This window comes from Oreochromis aureus, linkage group 17, assembly GCF_013358895.1.
Source record: "Oreochromis aureus strain Israel breed Guangdong linkage group 17, ZZ_aureus, whole genome shotgun sequence".
Classification (NCBI taxonomy): Eukaryota; Metazoa; Chordata; class Actinopteri; order Cichliformes; family Cichlidae; genus Oreochromis; species Oreochromis aureus.
The window spans coordinates 36,142,000-36,163,623 of NC_052958.1; the positions used below are offsets into that span (position 1 = coordinate 36,142,000).

Sequence of the window (21,624 nt, forward strand, 5' to 3'; positions counted from 1 at the left end):
TTTGATGCAGGGTGGAAAAAATGCACAGAAACAAATTATTTTTCAAGAATAATTAAATAGATTCAACATCTTTCTTCAACAGAATTGCAGAATTCACAGATGGAACCTTCCCAAAGGAAAAAGTACTATAGCTTACTAGGGTATATAGACTTAAGAGTTACTATATATAGTAATGGACTTCTATACATTTTACATCAGATTAAAACTTTGGGTGTAAGATTCAGATAATTATTTATTAAAAGCTACATATTTTAAATGAGAATAAGAAAGAAAAGTATGTCTTTGTGCCCCTTTTCCCTGTTCATGCCCCTATCGCCCCCTGGCTGCACTTTGCTAGATCCGCCCCTGCACAGTTACCAGCCGTCAGCTACGTAGAAAACGCTCCTGGTGTAGAAAGTAATATTAAATAAATTCTAACAACAGCTTATCAAGCTTAAAGGTGCTGCTGTTGTTCAGCCGCTGGTTTCCTCTTTCTGGTGCAAAGTGGGCCAAAACAAAGAAGAGAGACGGACTCGCGACAGAAAAGCCGATCAGCTGATCATTAAGCAGTTTCACGATTGAAGTAGCGGCAGGAAGGTGAGGGGAGAGAGAGGCAGTCGCTCCATATATCGGTTGTTAAGCTTAACGTGGGAATGCTTTACAAACATTCAGAGATGAACTTACACACTTGCTTTACTTCTCTCTGGGATAACTTCCTCGGAGATGAAATGCTGGTTTGGTAGCGAGGCTACAAATACACACAGCCGCTCTATCACATGAGGCATACTGCTGCAACGTGCTACGGTTATGAGCCGAGTTACGCCGTGTTGCAAGTTTTGTGAGATGCTTTTTTTGATACTTAATGGATCGGATTACATTTTTTATTTTTCGCCGATATCCGATCCAGTAATTTAGGTCAGTATCGGACCGATACCGATACGTAATATCGGATCGGTCCATCTCTAATAACAAGTATGATTCAATGCAGAGATAGTGATAGTGAGTGAGAAAGGTGACTGAAGAAGAAATACTCAATGCATCATGGGAATCCCACAGCAGCCTATGCCTATTGCAGCATAACTAAGGGAAGATTCAGGGTCACCTACAAACCAAAGGTTTTGCCGTTTTTTTTAACATAGCAGAGAAAGCTCAGGTCCCGTATGTCGACTGGGGCATTTAAAGGGAACAACGCCACTTTAATTCCACTCATCACAAACCAAAATGTGTGCTGTAAAACAATTAATTGTATGTGAGTTCTTGGTAGCTGAAATCTGACCACTCAGTTGCAAGATGTTTAAGAATAGTTTAAGAATGTTTAAGAATGTTTTGAAATCTTTAATAAACAACATGTTTCTCATGAAATCAAACCACAGTCACTTTAAATGGCCACTTCATCTACCTAAGAGTCTCTTGGCAGGATGTACAAAAAAGGAGCGTTTTTCTTTTCTAAGCTTGTTTTTTTCAGGATCTCATCAATCGCCCACTGCAGGTGATAAACTCCTTCACCTCATCATCACGAAGCTTTTCATCAAGACAGACACAGTGAATCAGTTTTTGATGAAAAAGATCTCTCATGCGTCTTCATCCCATTCCGGCTTGCCCCTCAATATGTCCTGCTTTAGTGATTTGTTTTCCTTCCACTCGGTGAGGTCTCGTGATGCGATGACCTCCCTCCAGAGGAATATTTCAGCAAGATCCTGCTGCTCAGAACACTGCTGCCCACACAAACACATTCCAGTCACTTGATGGACCAGACACACACACATATACAGTGTCTCCTCTGCCCTTAACGTCTTTTTACACTCTTTGTGTGTTGCTGCAGAGCTTAACTGGCACACCGTTTGTGTGTGCTTGCTCATGCTGGGATTGTTGTTTGTACTCTAGTGACCTAGATTTTTTTTTCTCTCCCTCAAAACTTCCACTCTGAAGTTCATCAAAATAAAATTTTATATACAGAAAAATCATTCATACAAAAATATTCACAAGCTAGCTGTGTGTACAGACTTTAACTTGAATTAAAAATAAATGAGCCTTCTCTCAGAAATCCGAGAATTGATTTATCATAGCATTACTGATATTGGACGAGCTGTACCTTATTGCGTCACTCAGCCGTGATCATATATTTTTTATAAAAACTGATACACTGACAACTGAAGCTGTCGGTTAGTTCATTTTTCCAGGCTTCAACTCTAATGTTTCATTTCAGTCTAATTGTTCTCATCAGCATCACTGGCAGCTGCGTGTAGAAGCAACAAGGAGCTGTTTTCAAGCAGCAGCTTTGAAAATGTGCTGTATGCATACCTATGCAGGTGAAAACAGCATGCACACAAAGTTTGGGACTAGCTGGTCAATGCAGTGGAAAATTGAGAATTTGAAGTTATTTGAAGTTATTTGCTTATTTACACACAGAATCTGTAAGGTTTTTTTATGTCAGCTTTCTGGCTGTAGTCTATTTGTAGTCCTTGTAGTATTGATCAGTGAACTTTGAGCATGCTTTGAATGCATGCAGGTCCCTGTGAAGAACAAATCTATTTGCCAAAGTGCTTCTCGAAACCATCAGCTGTCATCTTATGAGGACTGACCTCAAACCCAATTGGTATCCAAATATGTAGAGTTCTTTACTTTTTGCTTTGTTTTTAAAATTGCTCTCCCAATTTCAAAAGTTTACCTGACTTCAAAATGATCCTAATGTTTTCATTGGGATCAGAAAATATGTAAGTAACTGTTACCACATTTACAGAATATAGCATTGCCCTCCATGAATCAGCTGGAGCCTATCTCAGCTACCATTGTGCAAGAGCCTGGACAGGTTGTCAGTGTAATGCAGGGCTTTCATTGATTGATTGATTGATTGATTGATTGACTGATTGATTGATCAAATAGTGAAGAACTTTTATTTGACTATTAATTTACATGCACCCTTTCATATGTACTATTCAGTATTTGGCATTTGCAGATCTTATAACAGAGAAACCGTGAGGCCAAAATCCTTGTTATAGACTTTATTGGAAAGCTGACACCTCCTATAGCTTGTGAAACGTATCTATCTGGCATTCTGGCATGAAACTTAAAAGCAACCTAACTCTATCCCTAAATATTTCACTGGTGACCCGGTGCAGGTTTTTTCCACTGAGGTAAAAGTGGTGCCTTGTGAAAATCATAACTGTGTTTTAATTAACACCTAAAAGGCAAAGAGAACTAATTGTCCTTCACATCCCAATAAGTTCCCACTGTGGCTGTTACTATTGCTCACAGCTGCTCTTAGTGTCAGAGCAGAGCAAGACAACATCTTGAGATGAGCACAGCTCTGCCACTGAATCCACTCATTAACGCAGCAGAGCTGAACAACCAAAGAAGGAATCAGTGGGAAAAGAAACATGTTAGATTCTCATTCAGAAAACCGTTTTCTTTATCAGATAAGTGGGAATCACGCTTATCCACAGTTTATTACAGGAGTTCCAGGTAGAAAGAAAAGGGATAGCAGTTAATTTACACGACAACTGTGAAGAGTATTGCTTTTAAAGTGTTTTTACTCGTGACACTTGTCCATCCCTTGCAGAGAGACCGCCCAGCAGTCTCTCCAGATCTACAACCACTCTGCAGTCCAGGTGAGTGGCACTTATACGATTTAAAGTTGCATCCCGTGACGTATCGCTGCACTTGTGTAACCCCCGAGTGGAGGCTCCTTCTGTGTTATAGTGTTGAGGTGATGTCCCACCATTCTCTCTGAGGCTTTTAGCCTCTGCTGTAGCTCCTGTGCCTGCTGCTCGGCCTTGCGTACAGCTTTGCGGGCGTTCCTCAAGGAACGCTTCACCTTGCGAACTCGCTCCTTCAGCTGCCGGTTCCTCCTCTCTGCTGCAGCCAACCGCTCCTGCAACTTCCGGCCTCGTTCCTCCTCCTCAAACAGTGCAGCCTGCACTGAGGAACACAGCAGCTGGGGATGAGGAAGAAAGAGAAGATGGTGGTGTTAGTTAGCTTGTTGTCTTAAGTGTCTAACAAACTGTTGTAGACTTCCAGCTGCTATCTCATCGGCTAGATGTATAGAGTGGGAGCTCTACATGTCGTGTGTGTGTTTTCTCTCCTGTGCATGTTGTTTATCCTGTAACAAGCCTAACATGCTAAGCAAGAAGTCTTATTTACTTTTTCATAGGCTTCTACTCCCATTTCAAAAACACATGTGTGTTTGGGTGCCTGTGTAATATAAATGTACTATTGACCTCTCATCCCTATGCAAGGGTCACATATTTTGATGTCTCTGGGACCCTAATGTTGCATGTTCTTGATGGAAGAGAGCTGACCTTGGTTAACAAGGGTAACGACTGTTGATGTCCCAGTGGGAATGTATGGTTTGGTTTCTTCTGTTTATGGGCGCACTTCATCACAAGTAACATATACAAACTCAAAAATATTCTAAACTAAAGGTATGTACTGTACATCTGTCTCACTCTGCATACATACTCAAATGACCACAGTTGAGGTTAAGGCCAAGCCCCTGTTCTTTTAGCTTGCTGTTTTGTACTGTGGTACCAAGGGTCGCAAAAGTGGACAGTTGTATGGTTTAGGCATATACTGCAGTGTGCCATTTTTTTGGAAAACAGTTGCTGAAAATTGTCTTAAACTGTTTAAGAAATACTGAGAAGACATTACTGTTGTGTCTGTTAGCTAAAACTGGAGGGACTTTAGCTTAATATTTAGCTTAGACTAAAGACTACAAACTGAAAAAGCCTCTTAGTGTAAGCCTCCTCAAAAATGGTATTAGTGGGAGGGTGGTCATGTTTACCAAGGTGTAGCATTCCCTCTTCTTTTAACAATGGTCCATAAAAGTCTGGGAACAGAGAAGACCAGTTGTTTGACCTTTGGGTCTATTTGTATTTACATTTTATATGGCATACTAGCTTTTTTGGAATTAGTGCAGCAATACAATACACCAAAATAAAAAAAACAAACAAAAAAAACTTTACATTTGAACTTCATTTTAGAGTTTAAATAGTTCATACTGAGACTGATGATGATAATCTTATGAGGACAATGTTACCATATGGTGATACTGCACTGTATGCACAGACTACAAAATCATGTTGTTTGTAGTACTAGCAAGCAATAAAATTTCATTTACCTTCTTATCAGTGTAAAGGTAGAAACCCGTGTGAATAAAACCAAATCCCTCTGCATGGATATAATCCACTAGGGTGAGAAAATATTTCATGCATTTCTTCCTGTTCACTAAGACTGAAGTCAAATTCATATTCTTTTTTTTTAACAGTTTGAAGCCTTGCTTGTTCAGTTCTCTTAGGAAATTTCACAGTGGGATGCATCAAGCACACACACTGACACACAAACGCACACCACCTGCCAAAACATCCGGGTCACACCTGCCTGCTGTTTAGCGTCATCTGTATAAACAGTATTTAGAGGACATGTGACGACAACTGAATGCACAAAGGTCCACAGTGAAGAAAGACAGAACACAGAAACATTCAGGTTCTTCAGTATACGAAAGTCAGTAAAGGGAGGCAAGAAACTATGGGGATGTCCTCTTAGTTTGTTCAAAACTCTATTTATTTAACAATTAACATTTACAGCAACAATGGTCTAAAATGACTACAATGACTGATCGCCCTATGTTGCAGTTTCCTTCAGGTCGGGTCACATGTGACCCTTCAGTCTGTTCTGATTCAGTCTGACATTTTGGCTCATCAGTGCAGGTACCACATCTTAACAGTGATGTCATAATGAAACACTGCCTAACTGGAAATAACATGAAGTCAGAGATTTCTTAACATGGTGGATATATTTTGGTAGTTTGGTTTATAATTATCTTATGTGTAGTTATTAGAAAGCATACATGCAAGCTTGTGTAAACTTAAATGAACAGATCAGAAGATTTTTAAATCTGTGTGAGAGCTAACTTGACTGAAGGACACACTGATGTTTGTCATTAGATTCTGATCAATCGCAACTCGGTGTTAGAGATCTTTTGTCACGAGTAATTAGTGATGCTGGGCTGCAAAACACTAATGGACTCACCCTGCTGCTGTCTGATGCTGAAGATATGCAATAAACTCTGAAGAAAGACTTCTGCAAACAGCTGAAAGTAGCTCTTACTCTGATCACAGTCATCACTGAAAAGTCTTGCAAATCTGACCTGTCAGTGACTCTGTCTTCATCGCGATAATGATTTTTTTTTTTTGTGAAGTTGTGTTTGCTGACCATTCTGTCTGTAACACCTGCTTCACTGTTGCAAACAGTGAAGCAGGTGAAGGTGTTTGGTAACTCTGGAGAAGGAATGTGAAGAAAATGTGGTGCTCAGACTTTGTCCTGTGTTTAACATATGTATCCCACATTTGTAGGTTTTGGGGGTTTAGAACTCATAACTGGAGCAAATGTAGGAAGGTCAGAGAAATTAAATCAGCCATGCAAACCTAATGATAGTAAGTTTAATGTCACTGGAATACTTTGCACTGTGACACCACAGGCAATCCAGCCCAGTTCTCTCAATGCCAAACTTGCTTTTAGAACATTTTGCTCTGGAGCAAACTTGAGGAATTTATGTAAATTGATTTTTTTTAACTCATTTGTTTGACTAAAAAAAATGACACAATGTCAAATATGGAAGAAAAAGAAGCAAAAGTGGAAAAGAAAACACAAAATACCCCAAAGGCTGTAATCATGTTTGAAAGAATTTAGAGGTGTTTTTGTCTGCGCCCAGCTTGACCTGACTGCTCATTTATTTCTGCAGACTTTTTGATTTCTCTCCCTAACTTTATATAGAATCTCAGCAGGAGTCCACACAATTGCACAGACACCACACATGTCCAGACACCTTCACACACAGTTAGTGTCTTTAGAGCTCCACTGCTGGTGTCAAAGAGCCAAGCCAGGTTTTTCTCCTCTCCTTGTGCAGGTTTTATATTGTCTGTGCGTGTGTAGGAAGGGAAGGCTAGAAAATGGAGAGAAAGAGTGATGAAGAGACAAAAGGAACAAAGGAGAGACGGAGAGCAGAAAAGAAATAAAGGTGGTGAAGAGGTGCTCCATAGGGTGGCATATCTCCTCTGCTTCTGCACTTTTCTCCTTTATTTCTGTAAAACACAGTCTGATAATGTATTCTTTATGAGCTTTAGTGTCTAACTCTTGAGTGAAACAGGCACTCCCTTTTACCCCTCTGTAAGCACGTACATAAAATGTTAATGAGAGTCAGGAAACTTGTTAAAGGGGTTTGCATGAGGGTTCAAAATTCCGCCTTCCCTTACCGTGGGTACAATCAACCAGTTCTGTATGCATACACAGTAAAAATGTGCTGTATATGGAAGTGATTAGGAAGTGTTCGAGCCATCTGCCTGCCTGTCAAAGAATCAAAGAACTCATATGATATGTATGTATTATATCTGTATTAAACCCACAGGAGTGTCTGACCTAGCTTGTGGTAAAAGTGGCTCTGAGCACTACTGATAAGACGAGTCTTTGAACAAAAACTAATTGAAGGTTTTGGCAGGAAAAGTGCAGTGAAGGAAGTCTCCTGTCTATCCTTCTGGTGGGGCATCTGGTTCCCACAAAGCTGAAATCAGAAGCAAACCACCTCCCAGCTCTGATTTTAGGGATGTTTTTGTCTTTAAATGCAGCTGAAGGATGAAAGCACAGAGAGTGATGCAAGAAGGGAAGCTAACTTTAGATAATAAAAGTATTAATAGGCTTGGTTCTTGGCTATTAGATTAAAGAAGGATAAAAAGAGAAAGTAGAGAGACATTTCTTTCCCCATTTTGTACGTCTTCATATACATTCCCAAACAAAACACCTGTTTTGTCCTGCCTTGCCTAAAGGTTATTGTAGAGGAGCATGTGAATCCTCCTCTACAATAACAGCACCTTTAACCCCTGTTTGCCTGAACTATGACCCCTTAATTCAGAGGCTAGATCCTGTAGTTGAACCAGAACAGAAACAAACACAGTTAAATTCTTTGCTCTTAAATAATGCCGTGGCTAAATTAGCTGTGAGATTATTTAAAGCTGAAGAGATCAGCTGTGAATGCTGCAGGCAGTGGAGAAAAAGTTAGCCAGGAATGAGGCACAACATCCTTCAGAGTGTTAAGATGATGATAACGAGTGCAATAAATGGATACAAGCGTCTGAAAACTTCAGCTTCTTTAATGAAGATCCACGTAATGCTCCACGGTCCACTGGATGTATTAAATGATTCTAATAGAGACACTGTCTGCAAATCGCATTGACTTTAAAAGGGATCTATTGTGCTTATTTCCATCTCCATTATTTCCAAATCATGCAAGGAAAACAAAACCCACACCCAAAACACTGAGACAGAAAAAAATCAGTTATGATATGAAGGAATACTTGAAACGAATGAGCACATTAAGTGCATATCAGTGTCACCTTTGCCAAAGAGTGAAGTGTCACCATAAATCAGGTTTTAATTGATTATCTTTATCCCTCCATGAAGCATCCTGAAGGATGTTCTTTCTTCCAGGGTGTGGTGTTGCCTTCATCCACAGGGCACCAGGTTTGCTGTGCTCTTCATCATCATCAAAACACCAAAGTGAGGGGCTCTTCTTTGTGTGTCACAAAAACTATTCAGCAACCACTCAGCTGTACCTTTTCAAAATAAAAGCAAAGACGTGTCATAAGTTTGTCTCCAGCTGCCGTGTCCCGTCTTGTTTGAGGTGCAAGCTGCTTAGATCAGTCAGAGCAGATGTGATAATGAATGTCTGAATCCCAGCAGCAAAGCTCCCTTCACAGGCTTCAGCTTATCTCTGGTCCGAGGTCAGCGTGATATGTTGCTTCATGCTGATACAGATCAAAGCTGCAGACTGACATGCCTTCAAGCTGATGGTGTCAAAGCTGTGGATCTCTGCTATTTCATCTTTGACCCCGGGGTGCACGGACAGTATCCGATACGTCTGAGGTGCAACCTGGACGGACCTCGACTCATCAGTTTGCTTTGATCTGCAACAGGTTGGGATGTGATAACGTCGGGCCAATCACATATTAAAACTTTATTAAGAGTACAATTGATTTTTGTGTGTTGGTGCATGTGGGCATTTTTGTTATCCTTCTGAGAATCAATTCATTTTGTGTGGCTATTTGTGTGTGCAGCTCTGCACAGTGCCAGAGGGTAGTTTGACTGATCTTTCTTTCCCACATTCCTGTCAACGGACTCACAACTCAGCTCATTATTAGGTGTCCACACACACAAACCAAGACCTCCCTCTGCTCGTACACATAGTTCAGCTACAGCGGTTGATTCATTGCCAGTTTGGGAAAAAACAGTTGGGAATGGAGCCCTTAGAGCCATCTGAGGCTTGTGATTTTGGGAATTAGCTACTATTTATACAGTGACATAATTTTTCAAACCTTTAGCTATGTTCAAAACAAGCATTCAAAATATCAAACAAAAACACATGACATAAAAGTTACAAAAGTTGATTTACATGTCAGTGAGTGAAATAAGTATTTGATCCTTAGATAACCATGACTTACTACTTGGTGGAGAAGCCCTTGATGGCAACACAGCAGTAAGGTGTTTCCTGTAGTTGGTCATCAGGTTTGCACACATCTCAGGAGGAATCTTGGACCACTCCTCTTTACAGAAACTCTCACAATCCTTTAGACTTCTTGGCAGTTGCTTAGTAACTCGAAGCTTCAAGTCCTTCCACAGATTTTCTATAGGACTGAGGTCTGGAGACTGGCTAGGCCACTTCATGACCTTAATGTGCTTCTTCTTTAGCCACTCCTTTGTTGCTTTGGTAGTATGTTTCAGGTCATTGTCATGCTGGAAGACCCATCCATGACCCATTTTCAGTGTTCTGTCTGAGGGAAGGAGATTTTTCATCCAAGATTTTAAGGTACGTAGTCCTGTCCATTCGCCACTTAATATATGTTAGGTCATCATGTACCCTTAGCAGAAAAACAGCACCAATGCATGATTTCCGCTTCCATGCATGACTGTGGAGATGGTGTTTTTTGGGTTATAATCAGCATTTTTTCTACAAACATGGCGGGTCAAGCAAGAGAGCTTGATTTTGGTTTCAATGACATCTCCTCACAGCTCTTTGCTCTTGCTCACAGTGGTGGAGAGGTTGGAATGGAAGAAAGTGATTCTCTGGACAGGTGTACTTTTTACAAATAACAAGCTGAGATCAATGTAATTAATTGGTTGGGAACAACCATGATCTGATATATAATATAGATATATAAAGGCAATAAAAAAAATAAAACACGTTTGCTCCCTGATGTTTCCATGGACTCTTTGTTATCTCCGTGACAACAAGATAGTTTTGTGTTTGTTTGCAATGTCAGCAAAGCCCCACCAACATTTCTAACGTTATTCTTCTAAGAAGATAATGAAGCTTTTTATTATAGACTGCAATTGTTAGTTTAATCGTAAACATCTGGTTTCTCTTTTTCATGTAGGACACTTTAACAGGCTAACTATGTGATGCTTTACCCTGCTGTCTTCCTGCATATCCCACTCGGGGCTGAAAGTCTGGAATGGTTGGCTCCCCTGAGTGCAGTTGGAGAACTGGAACAGACTGGAGAACGTGCGCCTGTTCTCAATTGTGTCAGCAAAGATGGCATCTTGGAAGTTGACCCCGTGAGGTCGGATGCTGTAGTTCTCATCCATCCTACAGAGGAGATGAAGGGGACAACTGTAAGCAGCACATTTGAATCTGCATTTAAAAAGAATGCACTCTGCTCCTTTCCAGTATATTTTTGTTCTTGAATTGTACCGGAGAAGCTTTGCATGATTCACAAATCAAAATAATAATGAGTATTCATGTTAGAAATTTATTAGAAATAGCATTCTGAACCCTGGCTATTTGCTTCTGAGGAATTATTTGGAAATCTACTGATCTTGTTATTTTAAACTTTTGCCATTTTCAATATGATCATCCACCAATGTATTATATATTATAAGAAACTAACTAGTAGGTCTGCTTTAACAGCCAGAATACAGAACAGAAATACATAATGAGGTCATAATCTGTTTGGCTGATAAACTGATCATTTGCTAATAACTCCAATTTATAGCTGATAGGTGTAGAGTAATAAAAAGTCTTGATGAAGGCCAAAGCCAAAAGTGGCAGTCCTTCAAAGTGGTATTTATTCATCTATTTTACCACTTTGACTATTTACATACAAACAGTGTTAATTTAAAGGTGCTCTTTCATATATGTTGCAACAATAATAGATTTGAAAGTTGGGATAAATTCAGGTGAAGATGAAATAGTATTTAATTATGGGTTATTTTTTGGTTTGTTTTTGATTTTATTTTTTGCAAAAGATAAAACCAAAAAATATATCAAATTAAATTTTAGAAATAAAAAGTGACTGTTTTTTTCTGCCTCACCTGAGGAAAAAGAAATAGGAGTAGTTCTCCATCACGGTGTGGGACTGACAGGACAGGTAACCAAGCCCGGTCAGGTTGAGCCTGGATCCAGAGGGTACCTCCAGCATGCTGCCCCAGGCTTGGTCACACAGCAGCTCCACCTCTGCAGAGTACAGCAGCCCTTCCTCTGCGCCCTCGTACCCGTATCCGAACCCGAAGGGCAGGGAGTTGTACAGACTCCCCACTCCAACGCCCACCGGCTCCCGGTGGATTGCCAGGACCCGGGCATACACGATGATCTCCGCCAGTTCCGCCCGGCAGCCTTCGCTCAGCGGCCGCCACTCCGAGGGGAGCTGGCAGCCACGCGTAAAGGCAAAAACGCAGAGCGTTGCGAGGAGGATAGTCGTGGGAAACATCCCGAAAAGTCTACAAAGTCTTATCTGGCACCTCGTAAAGTCTGTGTTGATGATTCTCTCTTTTTGTCCTAACTGTTTCCAGGAGACTCAGCCAAGTTGCCGAAAGTAAACAAATCTGGTTGCTTTTGCAAAAGTTATGGACGTGTGTTTAGCTCAACCACTTGATGATGCTAAATCACAAAAAAAGAATTTTTCAGACTTTTTGAGCATTAACGCAAACTCAAACTAACTTCAATCGTCTGAAGACTTTTGGAAAGAATAAAATCGGATTAATATGAATGTGCAAAGACTAACTGCTCCAACCTGCAGCTCCATCCGTTCTTCTGCTTGGAGGAGGAGAGGTTTAAACAGAGCGATGGTGATGCCTTCAAGGACTCGTGCGCTGCTTTGATATTTAGAGATTCCATGAGGGGTGGTCGATGCGTTGAGGTGGTATTTTGCCTGATGAAAAGGTGATGAACCTGAGGTTTTGAACCTGTTGACCTCAGACATAATATTATAACCCACATGATGTATAAAACTCTTTCGATGAAAAAGATTATTATTTCAAATATATTCCAGGTTCTTCACAAAACGCGTAGCTTTATGAAACGAATACTTCCTCGAGGAATCGATTTCTTCCATTCGGCATGTGAACGCGTTAAACGTGATTATAAAGGGACAATTACTGTGGTGGGAGAGGGTATCACGGGAGCCAGGGTTTGGTTGGAGGAAGTTCCATGGAAGATAAATCAAAGGATCTGAGAGGAATTTGAATGGGTCCAAAGGGTGCTGCTGATGTTTCCACTGGGCTCCAGGGTACCTCGAATTTGTTTTACAACACCCTGGGGGTATAATGCTTCTTTTAGGTTATTCAAGCGCTATTCTGGGAACTTAGTGTGGCGTGTTGTGTGAGTCCCAACATTCTTTCTGAGTACAAATCTTTAATTTTGGCTACCTATTGTGGGTGACCCAAGCGGGAGACTTGCACAGGACCTTGACAGGGGTCCAGTGGCTCCTAGACAAGGATCACTGGGAGTTTTAAAGCACTTAGGGGAAATCCCATGGAAGACAATAGGCTTAAAATTCTCCAGGGATCCTCTCTCTCTTTCTCTCTCTCTCTCTTTTTTTTTTTTTTTTACCTGAGATTCTAAGTGACTGTAAAGATGTACCAATAATGTGATTACATTTCACAATACCTAAAATATTTTATTAAGAATAGCCCACATAAGATCATAGTAGAGATGAATAATCACTTTCAGTTCCTCAACTATAGTTTTCCATACAGTTCTAGGCTCAACCTCCAGTAAGTACAGTGACCATATCTGATTGCTTTAAACTAACCTGAACATGAACATCAGTAAGTACGCGTGCAAGATTGTTCTGGAACAAGACTGCCATCTAGTGGAAAGTAAGTATAACTGTATATATAAACGTATAGCTGTAGCTGCACAAACAAGAGCAGAAATGGTGTTTCTCGGACATTCCATTGTATTCTACTACAGTAGCCTCTGAATGTTCTATGCTACAGTATTGACAGATATCCCATCAGAATCAATTACACTGTCATCACCATTTATCATTCAAAGCTGACATCAGAGGGAATCTCCAGTCCTTCCTTTCCCGTTTGCAAGTGTAAGGTGACTCCTGAGGGGGGAATTCCCGCTAACAGCTGACGGTCTAGCCCCGCCCCCACACATGTCAGCCTCTTGCAGATGTGTAAAAAATGCGGATGGACCCGTGTCGCGGCGGCGCTGCTTACGCGCAGGCGCTTTCTCAGATCAGTCCTCTGCCCCGTGACGTCACCACGAGGAAATGAAAACCGTCCATAAACTCCGCACAAGTGAACTCGGCCTACTATGGAAGAAATATAGTGTCATCAACACTGTCACTATAATCGTCCTATAGTTGTTATTTGTCACAAATCAAAACAAAGCTCTTGATCAAAAGGGTCACTGATGTGGTCTAGGTGCATATGCACACAAATGAAATCTATTTTCCAGTCAGACTCTAGGCATTTCAATGATTTATTTTTGGAAGAAAGCAAACCAAGAACTAGGCATATATGCATGCTGGTACCCATTTACTGAGATGATCATAGATTCTAAATTTAATTGTTTTTAAATCCATAAAAATAACCAATAAATTAGTTAAAATTACCTAAAAACAAAAGGAAAATAAGCCAGAGGAAACTAAATAGCAAGCATAATAATTCAACAAAACTTTTAAACTATAATAATAATAATAATAATAAAAATAATAATAATAATAATAATAATAATAATAATAATAATTAGCTCCTACGCGATTATCACTGATAACGCAAAACGGAGAAAGCTGATTTACTCGATTTAAATCAACAAACACAAAAATGCATTGATGTTTATCAGTACTGCGCCAGCTAATGATTTTACTTTGAAAGGAACAACCGGAACTAATGATCATTTTTTCCGTATCGTCACTCAACGTTCCTGCTAACCAGAAGAGCGATATTACTTGACATACACAACCACCTTTGCGATACTGCCTATGTATTGTCAGCACGAACGGGCAGGCCGTGTTTAGTTCTCGAGTTGACAGCAGGTGAGTTAAAACCTTTAAACTCGGTTGACGTTTCGTGTGACGCAGTTTGGTTGAGGTTAAAGCTCGTCCGTGTTCGTTTTAAGTTACTGGTAACTTTTTATTGTTTACCAAAAGTCGCACTTAGGATAGGCGTTTTCCAAGAAAGTGAAAGTAAAACAATACTGAAAGAAAGCCAAAATAAATATAACTATTTTTGGGTGATCTTAGTGTCCTCCAAGCTAGTATTATACGATTATTTTGAACTAGCATGTGAGATTTCCGACTCGTACTTCTTGTAAATTGGCGATCAACGGTGATATCCGCTGTTAAGAGTTTCTAAATGTGATATTACATCTTATTTAGGCCATTATGTAGTATACCATAGCGTTAGGGCGAATGGACAACACAGTGTCTCTGTTATTGAAATCAAATTGCCATATCATGTGACTCCTGATGGGATAATTCCCCTCGGCATGCTCCTTCTCGGCTCCTGAAGCACTGAGTCACTTAGTGATGTCAGCAGACATTTTTTTAAACATATCTTACTGGCAACAACAAGCCAAGTGAGATTAAACACAAACGTATTCGCAGTTAAAATGCCGCATTTCTCTTGGTAAACATTAAAAATAAAAGTTAAATTTACAAAAAAAAAAAGATAAAAGATCAACGTTAGTATTTATGTCAATTTCTTTTTGTGATTATTTGAAACCAAAAATCCCGAATGTATTAATTATTTTTAAATTAACTGATAGTGCGTAATATAGAACATGGGATCCTTTTGATTTCATATTATCTGATAAATGTTCCACGTGAGGAATGCAGCATTAAAGCCACTATATGTAGAACTGGAAGTGTGAGCTTCACTGCCCCCTAGTGGGAACAGCAAACACCAACATTTTATATATCTAAATATTATATCAGGACATAACAAAGAAAATCATCAGGTCCTCATCAGGTTCTAATAGATTTAAATACAGCCTTATATGAACAACAGCATGTGATGTATTACACTGTGTTTATTGTTAATTTAACTTTAGTTATTCACCTAAAATTAAACCAAAATGCCGAAACAGTTTGTGAAGAATCACATTGTTGCAGAAGGTTTTTGGCCCAGTCATCTTTACAATGTTGCTGCAGTTCTTTGACATTTACAGGTATGTATTCAGACGCATCTCTCTGAAAGAACCTCTGCAGCATTTCAACAAGGTTCAGGTCTGGACTTTGATTGAGTATAACTGTATATATTATTATCAGTATAACTGATTCTTTACTTTTTAAGTCGTTCTGTTGTAGATGTACTTCTGTGCTTGGGATCATTGTCATGTTTCATGACCACAGTTTTAGCCAAGCTTCAGCTGTCAGACAGATGGCCTCGCATTTGACTCTACAATATTTTGGCATATAGAGAGAACCCAAATCATCACCCATCCACCACCATGCTAGTTGCTTTTAGGTGTTTGCGCTGATGTGCTGGTGTTTGGGTCACACCAAATTTAGTTTTGTGCATTATGGCCAGACATCTTCACTTTGGTCTTATCTATCCAAAAACAATATACCAGCTAGTAACTGCCGGCTAAGGGAAGCACATGGACCCCGGGGTAAACTTTTCTCATGTTCCAAGTGAGCAAAGCGACTACCAGTGAGGGTAAAGAATAATATTTATTGACGTATAACCTGGTAGTTTATGCTACCCAGGCGATCAGAGTCTGGAATGTCAGCAAGCAACCACCCGTGAGCTGTGCTTTCTTTTTCACATGACTGTAACTGTTTGGCTTTGTTCTCAACCTTCTCTTGATGACTTATTTGTTGCCAGTGTTTCCGATTGTTTAATATACAAATAATATACAAAACATGACAAAACGTCCTTCCTCTCAGCATCATGGCGTCTGGAGGCTCCGTGATGAACGGCGACATCTCTCGCTCTGCCAATCAGCCCGGCACACTGGAGGAAACCCTGCAGCAGATGAACATCCTCATTCAGGAGAACAGAGACCTGAAAGGTGAGAGCAGTGATGACCGAGGATAGAGCAGTTAGGGAGAGGACAAATAGTGAAAAATTGGTGATAGTTGGAATGAGTGAGTTTGTAACACGCGCATTTATTTTAATTCTCTCTCAGAGGCTCTGCGTCAGACCAACCTGACAATGAAGGAGCGCTTCGAAGGTTTGTCTGCGTGGCGGGAAAAACAGAAGGAAGAGCGGGACTTCCTGGAGAGCCGGCTCGAGGAGGCCCGTGGCCGCATGGAAGCACTTACCCTCCAAAATCAGGAGCTGAGCAGGAGGCTGGAGGAGACCGGGAAGACCGGAGGAGCTGTGGGAGGAGTACAGGTGAAGCTGATAATATTGCGCATATATTGCACTGCAGATTTACAGAAACTTTAGTCATTTCTGCATTTATGCTATGTAATGTCATCGTCCAATCAGACTGCAGAGCTGGAGGCCCTGCGTGCTCAGGTCACTCGGCTGCAGGCAGAGAAGAACGACCTGGTGGCCTTGAACTCTGAGCTACAGCTCAAGGCAGAGCACGATTCTCAGGATGATTCGTTTATTGAGATCATCAAAGTGTCGGTGAGGACGGATGAATAGCACAGAGCATCATCAAACACTCGTTTTTTTATATTCAGCCTGATTTTGGTGAAATGACAAACAGGAGGAAAAGCTTGGTGTCTTAGTATTGTTTTTCCTCCCAGGATGGAGGTGTTGATGGCATGAATGAGGCGTTGGGGGCAGAGCGCAGCAGACGCCAGGATGCGAGCATGACAGCGTCACGCATGGACAACGAGGAGGTGACGGTTAGCCAGCTGCTGCAGTCCCTGAGGAATGAGGCAGAGAAAAGCGAGAGGCTGCAAGGCGAGCTGCAGGCCTGCACGGCCAGGTACGAGACAGCAACAAAAGGAAAAGTTTCTCAGCTGTGAAAGTGCTTTAAATGTTTTTATTCTGAAAATGAAACAACAGATTTGTAGCAGTCTGCTTTTGTCTTTGCTCTATTAAAAAAAACCCAGTCACAGTTCTGTTTCCATAATACGTTATGGATAATACGTTTATTATTTAGTTTCACCTATTATCCAATAGAATTCGAAAGCTAGAAGAAAAAAAGTCCAATGTAGAGGAATTCACCCAGACACCTGAGCCAGAGACCAAAGAGGATTCTGCGAAAAAAGATAAGGTTTGTTTCTTTTTTCAGTTTTTTATATATTACAGTAGATCTGTCGTGCTGAAAGCTGCATTATTGGTTAAATCTTTTCCCTTCCTGCGTCGAGTTTGTGACTTTTTGTGTGCGACTGTTGCAAATGTTTCAGGCGGCCTCTGAGGTGGAGAATCTGAAGGCTCAGATGATGACACTCTACAAAGACCTGCAGCAGGCTCAGAGCAAACTGGATGAAGCAGAAGGCATGAAGAAGAACCTGCAGGACAGGTTTGGGCCACACAAACACACTTACAAATGACTATTTTAAACTTAAAAACAGAAAGGTGCAGAAAGATACCACCACCTAATCTAAATGCTACACCTCGTTTAACTGATGTTCTGTGTTATTTGATTTCCGGGGTTGTAGATGTCGGGAGGTGGAGCAGGATGTGGCAACTCTGAAGGCCCAATTGGTGGAGAAACAGGCCGTTCAGACGGAGAATGACCGACTGAAACTCCAGCTGAACAGCATGCAGGCCCAGAGCCTGATGGAGCAGAGGAAGACTGCAGAAGAGAAGTCAGAGAAAACACAAGCATACATACACATTAACTGATTGTGTGAGAGTGCAGAAACGGCATATTGTGACACTGATTTGTATGGGGTTGTATTACTATACTTTGACTACATAGCGATCAGGTCACTTCATACAAATCACTAAACACAATTTACTAAACACAGGAACAACCTGGCGCAGCTGAAGGACGCCTACACCAAGCTGTTTGAGGACTACACTGAGCTCAAAGACGAGAAACAGAGAAAAGAGGTAACTTTATGTTGTGTTGTGTGGATCGTACTGATTTTCACAAACCTGATGCAGTAAAAAAAAATATTTATAGTATTTTTTTTAAAAAATCAGAGATAACTGGCACCAGGGGTTGCTGGTTGTCCCGCATACAAGGTTAAAAACAAAAGGTGACAGAGCGTTTGTATCAGTGGCTCCCAGACTCTGGAACTCGCTCCCTTTGAGTTTGAGATCTGTGGACTCAGTCATGTCTTTTAAAAAGCAGTTAAAAACCTATCTGTTTAAACTCGCTTTTGGTTAATTTTGTTTTGTTTTGGATTTTAATGTCTGTTTTCTGCCTCTGTAAAGCACTTTGTGATTTTTATCTTGAAAGGTGCTATATAAATAAAATTTTACTTACTTACTTACTTACCTTTACCGTCCTGTTTGGTTCTGCAGTCTCATCTGGCTGAGGAGCTCCAGCAGCGGCTGACAGCAGCTGAAGAAGCTCTCGCTATTAAGCAGAAAAAGATCGATGAGATGAAGCAGGACATGTTCCAAAAGGAGAAGGAGCTGGAGACCATATCTGTTTTCCAGGCTCAAGTCAGTGGTTCTTTATGTTTGAGCACTTGAAATATATCATCTAGCATTAAACCCAACAATCAGAAGGCCTCAGCACAACAGGGTTTTAATGGTACTCATTGTGTTTTTGTTTTTTTCTGTACTTTCTACAGGCAGAGATCTACTCCTCCGACTTCCACGCAGAAAGAGCAGCGAGGGAGAAACTCCACGAAGAGAAGGAGCGTCTGGCTGCTCAGCTGGAGTACGTGAAGAAGCAGAACACCCAGCTGCAAGATGAGATGGACTCAATGGGCAGGTGTGCATTCAGAGAGAGGAGTGACCTGGTCACGATTTGAGCTTCTTCAGACTAAATGTGTTAATTTCTATTCTTCTTGTGGAGAAAAACTCCTTGTGATTTAATAAAGGATCGAAATTTAAAAGTATAGTCTGCAGCTTGACTAACTTACAAATTAACAAAGGTTTTGCTGTATAATTGTGCCAAACCCATTTCTAATTGCATGTCATGACCACAGAAACAAACTGAGTATAATGTCCTGATTTGGCTCATCTGAAGCTTTTTCTTTGTGTGCAGGCGCTCACTGAACGAGATGCAGAGGAGACATTTGTCACAAGGTGGAAACCCACATGGAGGTGGACCATCTTTAGTTGGAAGAGGTACAGCATGTTATAATTTAACCTCTCACACAAACCTTATTCCTGGCTTTCTCTTACATAGCTTATACCTGACTCCCCTCTGACATTTTGATTATTTGGATGTTATTACTGGCTAGAAATACAATTACTCTAATTTACCATCTATCTCTTTTATACCAAAAAGAGATGTTGTGATGTTGTGTGATGTTATTTGAATGGTGTTTTTGGCTAGTGAAAAAGCAGTTTAATATAAAATGTAGGCTACTTGCCAAAAATGAAGGAAAAAACCCAAAACAAAAGTCAAATTCTTTGGGTGTCTTTCATTACAACTGTTTGCCAGACAAGGGAATCCCAGAGTAGCCAGACCCTAATACATTCCCTGCTTAATCTTCTTATAAGTTATATAATGAGCATTACACAATTAGGTGCAACTAAGACTTGAATCTACCAATTGAGACCATGAAGTCACTAAGAAAATATACAATCAGACCTGTTTTTTGTAACCATAGCTGCCCTCTACTGGATGTTACAGGGAATACACCGACTTTTCATAGATTTTTATTTTCATATTTTATATACAGCTTACAGTTTGCCTCAGCTCTTGTTTCTTTTTTTGGTACTTTTACTGCTGACAGGAACCGCACAAGATTTTTCTCTGCACAAATAATGACTTTGCGATTAAAGAAAGTTATCTGACCTTTTGCAAAATGATAGTTAGATGCAGCGTAAATCATTCAGTATAGCCAAAACATTCGACTGAATGACGTTTGTGGTGTAATCAGTCTGTCAGAAAATACAAGTGGAACTGGAGCAGCCATCCAGCAGGCTAGAGTTGTGATCAGTGTCTCTCACTTTCAGGTACTGACTGGCAGCATCAGGGGAATATCCCTGAGCACGCATGTCCCAAGTGTAATGAGATCCTTCCAGACCTGGACTCCCTGCAGATCCACATCATGGACTGCATCAACTAGACGTTCGTCACAGCATATAAGCATTCACGGCAACAGCGGCTGCATCATCACCTAATCAGAGTCTTCCTCTGCTTTGTCCTGTATCTCTTCACTCCAAGAGATCCCATATGGGATCAATAAAATTTTTTCTTGGGTGGGAACACTTTGCTTTTGGAAGAAGCCAAACTGTGATATTTGGAAATGCATGTGAAAAGAGTATGTTGACTGTATTTTGTTGTAGATTTAAAAGTGGCTCACAAACACTCAGAACAGTATAGAAAACATTCTACAGAACACCTCCTATCATGCGACATGCTGTCCGTCACATTGTTGGTTTGGGTTTTTTTGTAGCTGTGTTGTCTGAAGCAAGCTGAAATTTTTCAGGGGCAAAACAAGTCCAGAGCAAGCAAAACAGAAGCTGCATAGACCTTTTGGTAAGATTTTAGTTAAGCACTGACCACTGGTCATAAATATATTAATAAATCAACCAAAGTTGAGCCTTTAAAAGCTGCATCTGTTTACAAGTATTTGGTTGCTGAAGGCTTTCTATATTTTTGAAGGATTCTTTTTCAAATTAAAATGAAATTGCTTCTATATTTTTCCTTGCTAAGGATATTTTAGTTCATAATTTGGTGTTTGGTGGTAAAAGCAGCATTCACCATGTAGGCACTTTATGAAAGATATATATTTTATTTTGACTTTGCATATTGTACCTGATAATCAGAATATAATGTATTTAATCTGATGATCAATTTGGCACTAAAGTGCAGGCAGAATCTGTACTCTGTAGACTGTAAAGACCTTCCTGATTCAAGTTCGGTGAAAGAAAATAAAAGCGTTTGCAAATGTGTCTGCTTTTACTCATGCCTGATGTCACTCTTCATATATTATAAAAATGAAACAAACATTTTAGTGTACAAGAGCTAATGCTGTTGTACAAGCACTGCGCATATTACATTACCTTCCTGTTTAATAAAGATACCCTGTAGGGCTTTTTTCACATCATAATCACAGTCGACTGTAAGTATTAAAAATGTTTCAATATTGACATGACTTTTCATATGTTTTAAAGTCCCGTAAAATGACATTTTAGGCGACTGGGGTTTCCCTGTATAAATAATGCAACAAAATCTACTTCAGTAGCAGCTTATGTTGTTTTTTGTTTGTTTGTTTGTTTGTTTTACTTCTAGCTCATATTAATATCTAATCAAAGAAATTGCTATCCGAGCAACCACCCATTAATCTCTGTTTTTTTCTTTTTTCTTTTCTTTTTTTAAAT

General features: G+C 40.2%; 2 protein-coding genes across 2 annotated transcripts; one reads left to right on the forward strand and one right to left on the reverse strand.

The window, feature by feature from the left end:
• Positions 1 to 2,919: 2,919 nt before the first annotated feature.
• Positions 2,920 to 12,056, reverse strand: ccdc3a (coiled-coil domain containing 3a). Its single transcript, XM_031735693.2, has 3 exons — positions 11,338 to 12,056; positions 10,435 to 10,612; positions 2,920 to 3,913 (listed from the first exon to the last, which is right to left on the reverse strand). Exons 1-3 carry the CDS (start codon positions 11,730 to 11,732, stop codon positions 3,608 to 3,610), a joined length of 879 nt encoding a protein of 292 aa, XP_031591553.1. The 5' UTR covers positions 11,733 to 12,056; the 3' UTR covers positions 2,920 to 3,607.
• Positions 12,057 to 14,145: 2,089 nt separating this feature from the next.
• On the forward strand, positions 14,146 to 21,205 carry optn (optineurin). The gene is made up of 13 exons (XM_031735685.2): positions 14,146 to 14,294; positions 16,149 to 16,273; positions 16,391 to 16,599; positions 16,696 to 16,839; positions 16,962 to 17,146; positions 17,344 to 17,437; positions 17,571 to 17,686; positions 17,826 to 17,975; positions 18,138 to 18,222; positions 18,640 to 18,783; positions 18,915 to 19,057; positions 19,334 to 19,416; positions 20,254 to 21,205. The coding sequence occupies exons 2-13, from the start codon at positions 16,153 to 16,155 to the stop codon at positions 20,364 to 20,366; spliced, it is 1,587 nt and encodes a 528-aa protein (XP_031591545.1). The 5' UTR covers positions 14,146 to 14,294; positions 16,149 to 16,152; the 3' UTR covers positions 20,367 to 21,205.
• Positions 21,206 to 21,624: the final 419 nt, after the last annotated feature.

What these genes read in the sequence shown, in the direction of transcription:
- ccdc3a (XM_031735693.2), bottom strand. Translation starts at nt 11,732, where the DNA reads ATGTTTCCCACGACTATCCTCCTCGCAACGCTCTGCGTTTTTGCCTTT. An exon ending in TCCTATTTCTTTTTCCTCAG is followed by an intron (nt 10,613 to 11,337) that starts GTGAGGCAGAAA and finishes TCTCCTCTGTAG; the next exon opens with GATGGATGAGAACTACAGCA. An exon ending in ATATGCAGGAAGACAGCAGG is followed by an intron (nt 3,914 to 10,434) that starts GTAAAGCATCAC and finishes CCTCATCCCCAG; the next exon opens with CTGCTGTGTTCCTCAGTGCA.
- optn (XM_031735685.2), top strand. Translation starts at nt 16,153, where the DNA reads ATGGCGTCTGGAGGCTCCGTGATGAACGGCGACATCTCTCGCTCTGCC. An exon ending in TTGAGATCATCAAAGTGTCG is followed by an intron (nt 16,840 to 16,961) that starts GTGAGGACGGAT and finishes TTTTCCTCCCAG; the next exon opens with GATGGAGGTGTTGATGGCAT. An exon ending in TATCTGTTTTCCAGGCTCAA is followed by an intron (nt 18,784 to 18,914) that starts GTCAGTGGTTCT and finishes TACTTTCTACAG; the next exon opens with GCAGAGATCTACTCCTCCGA.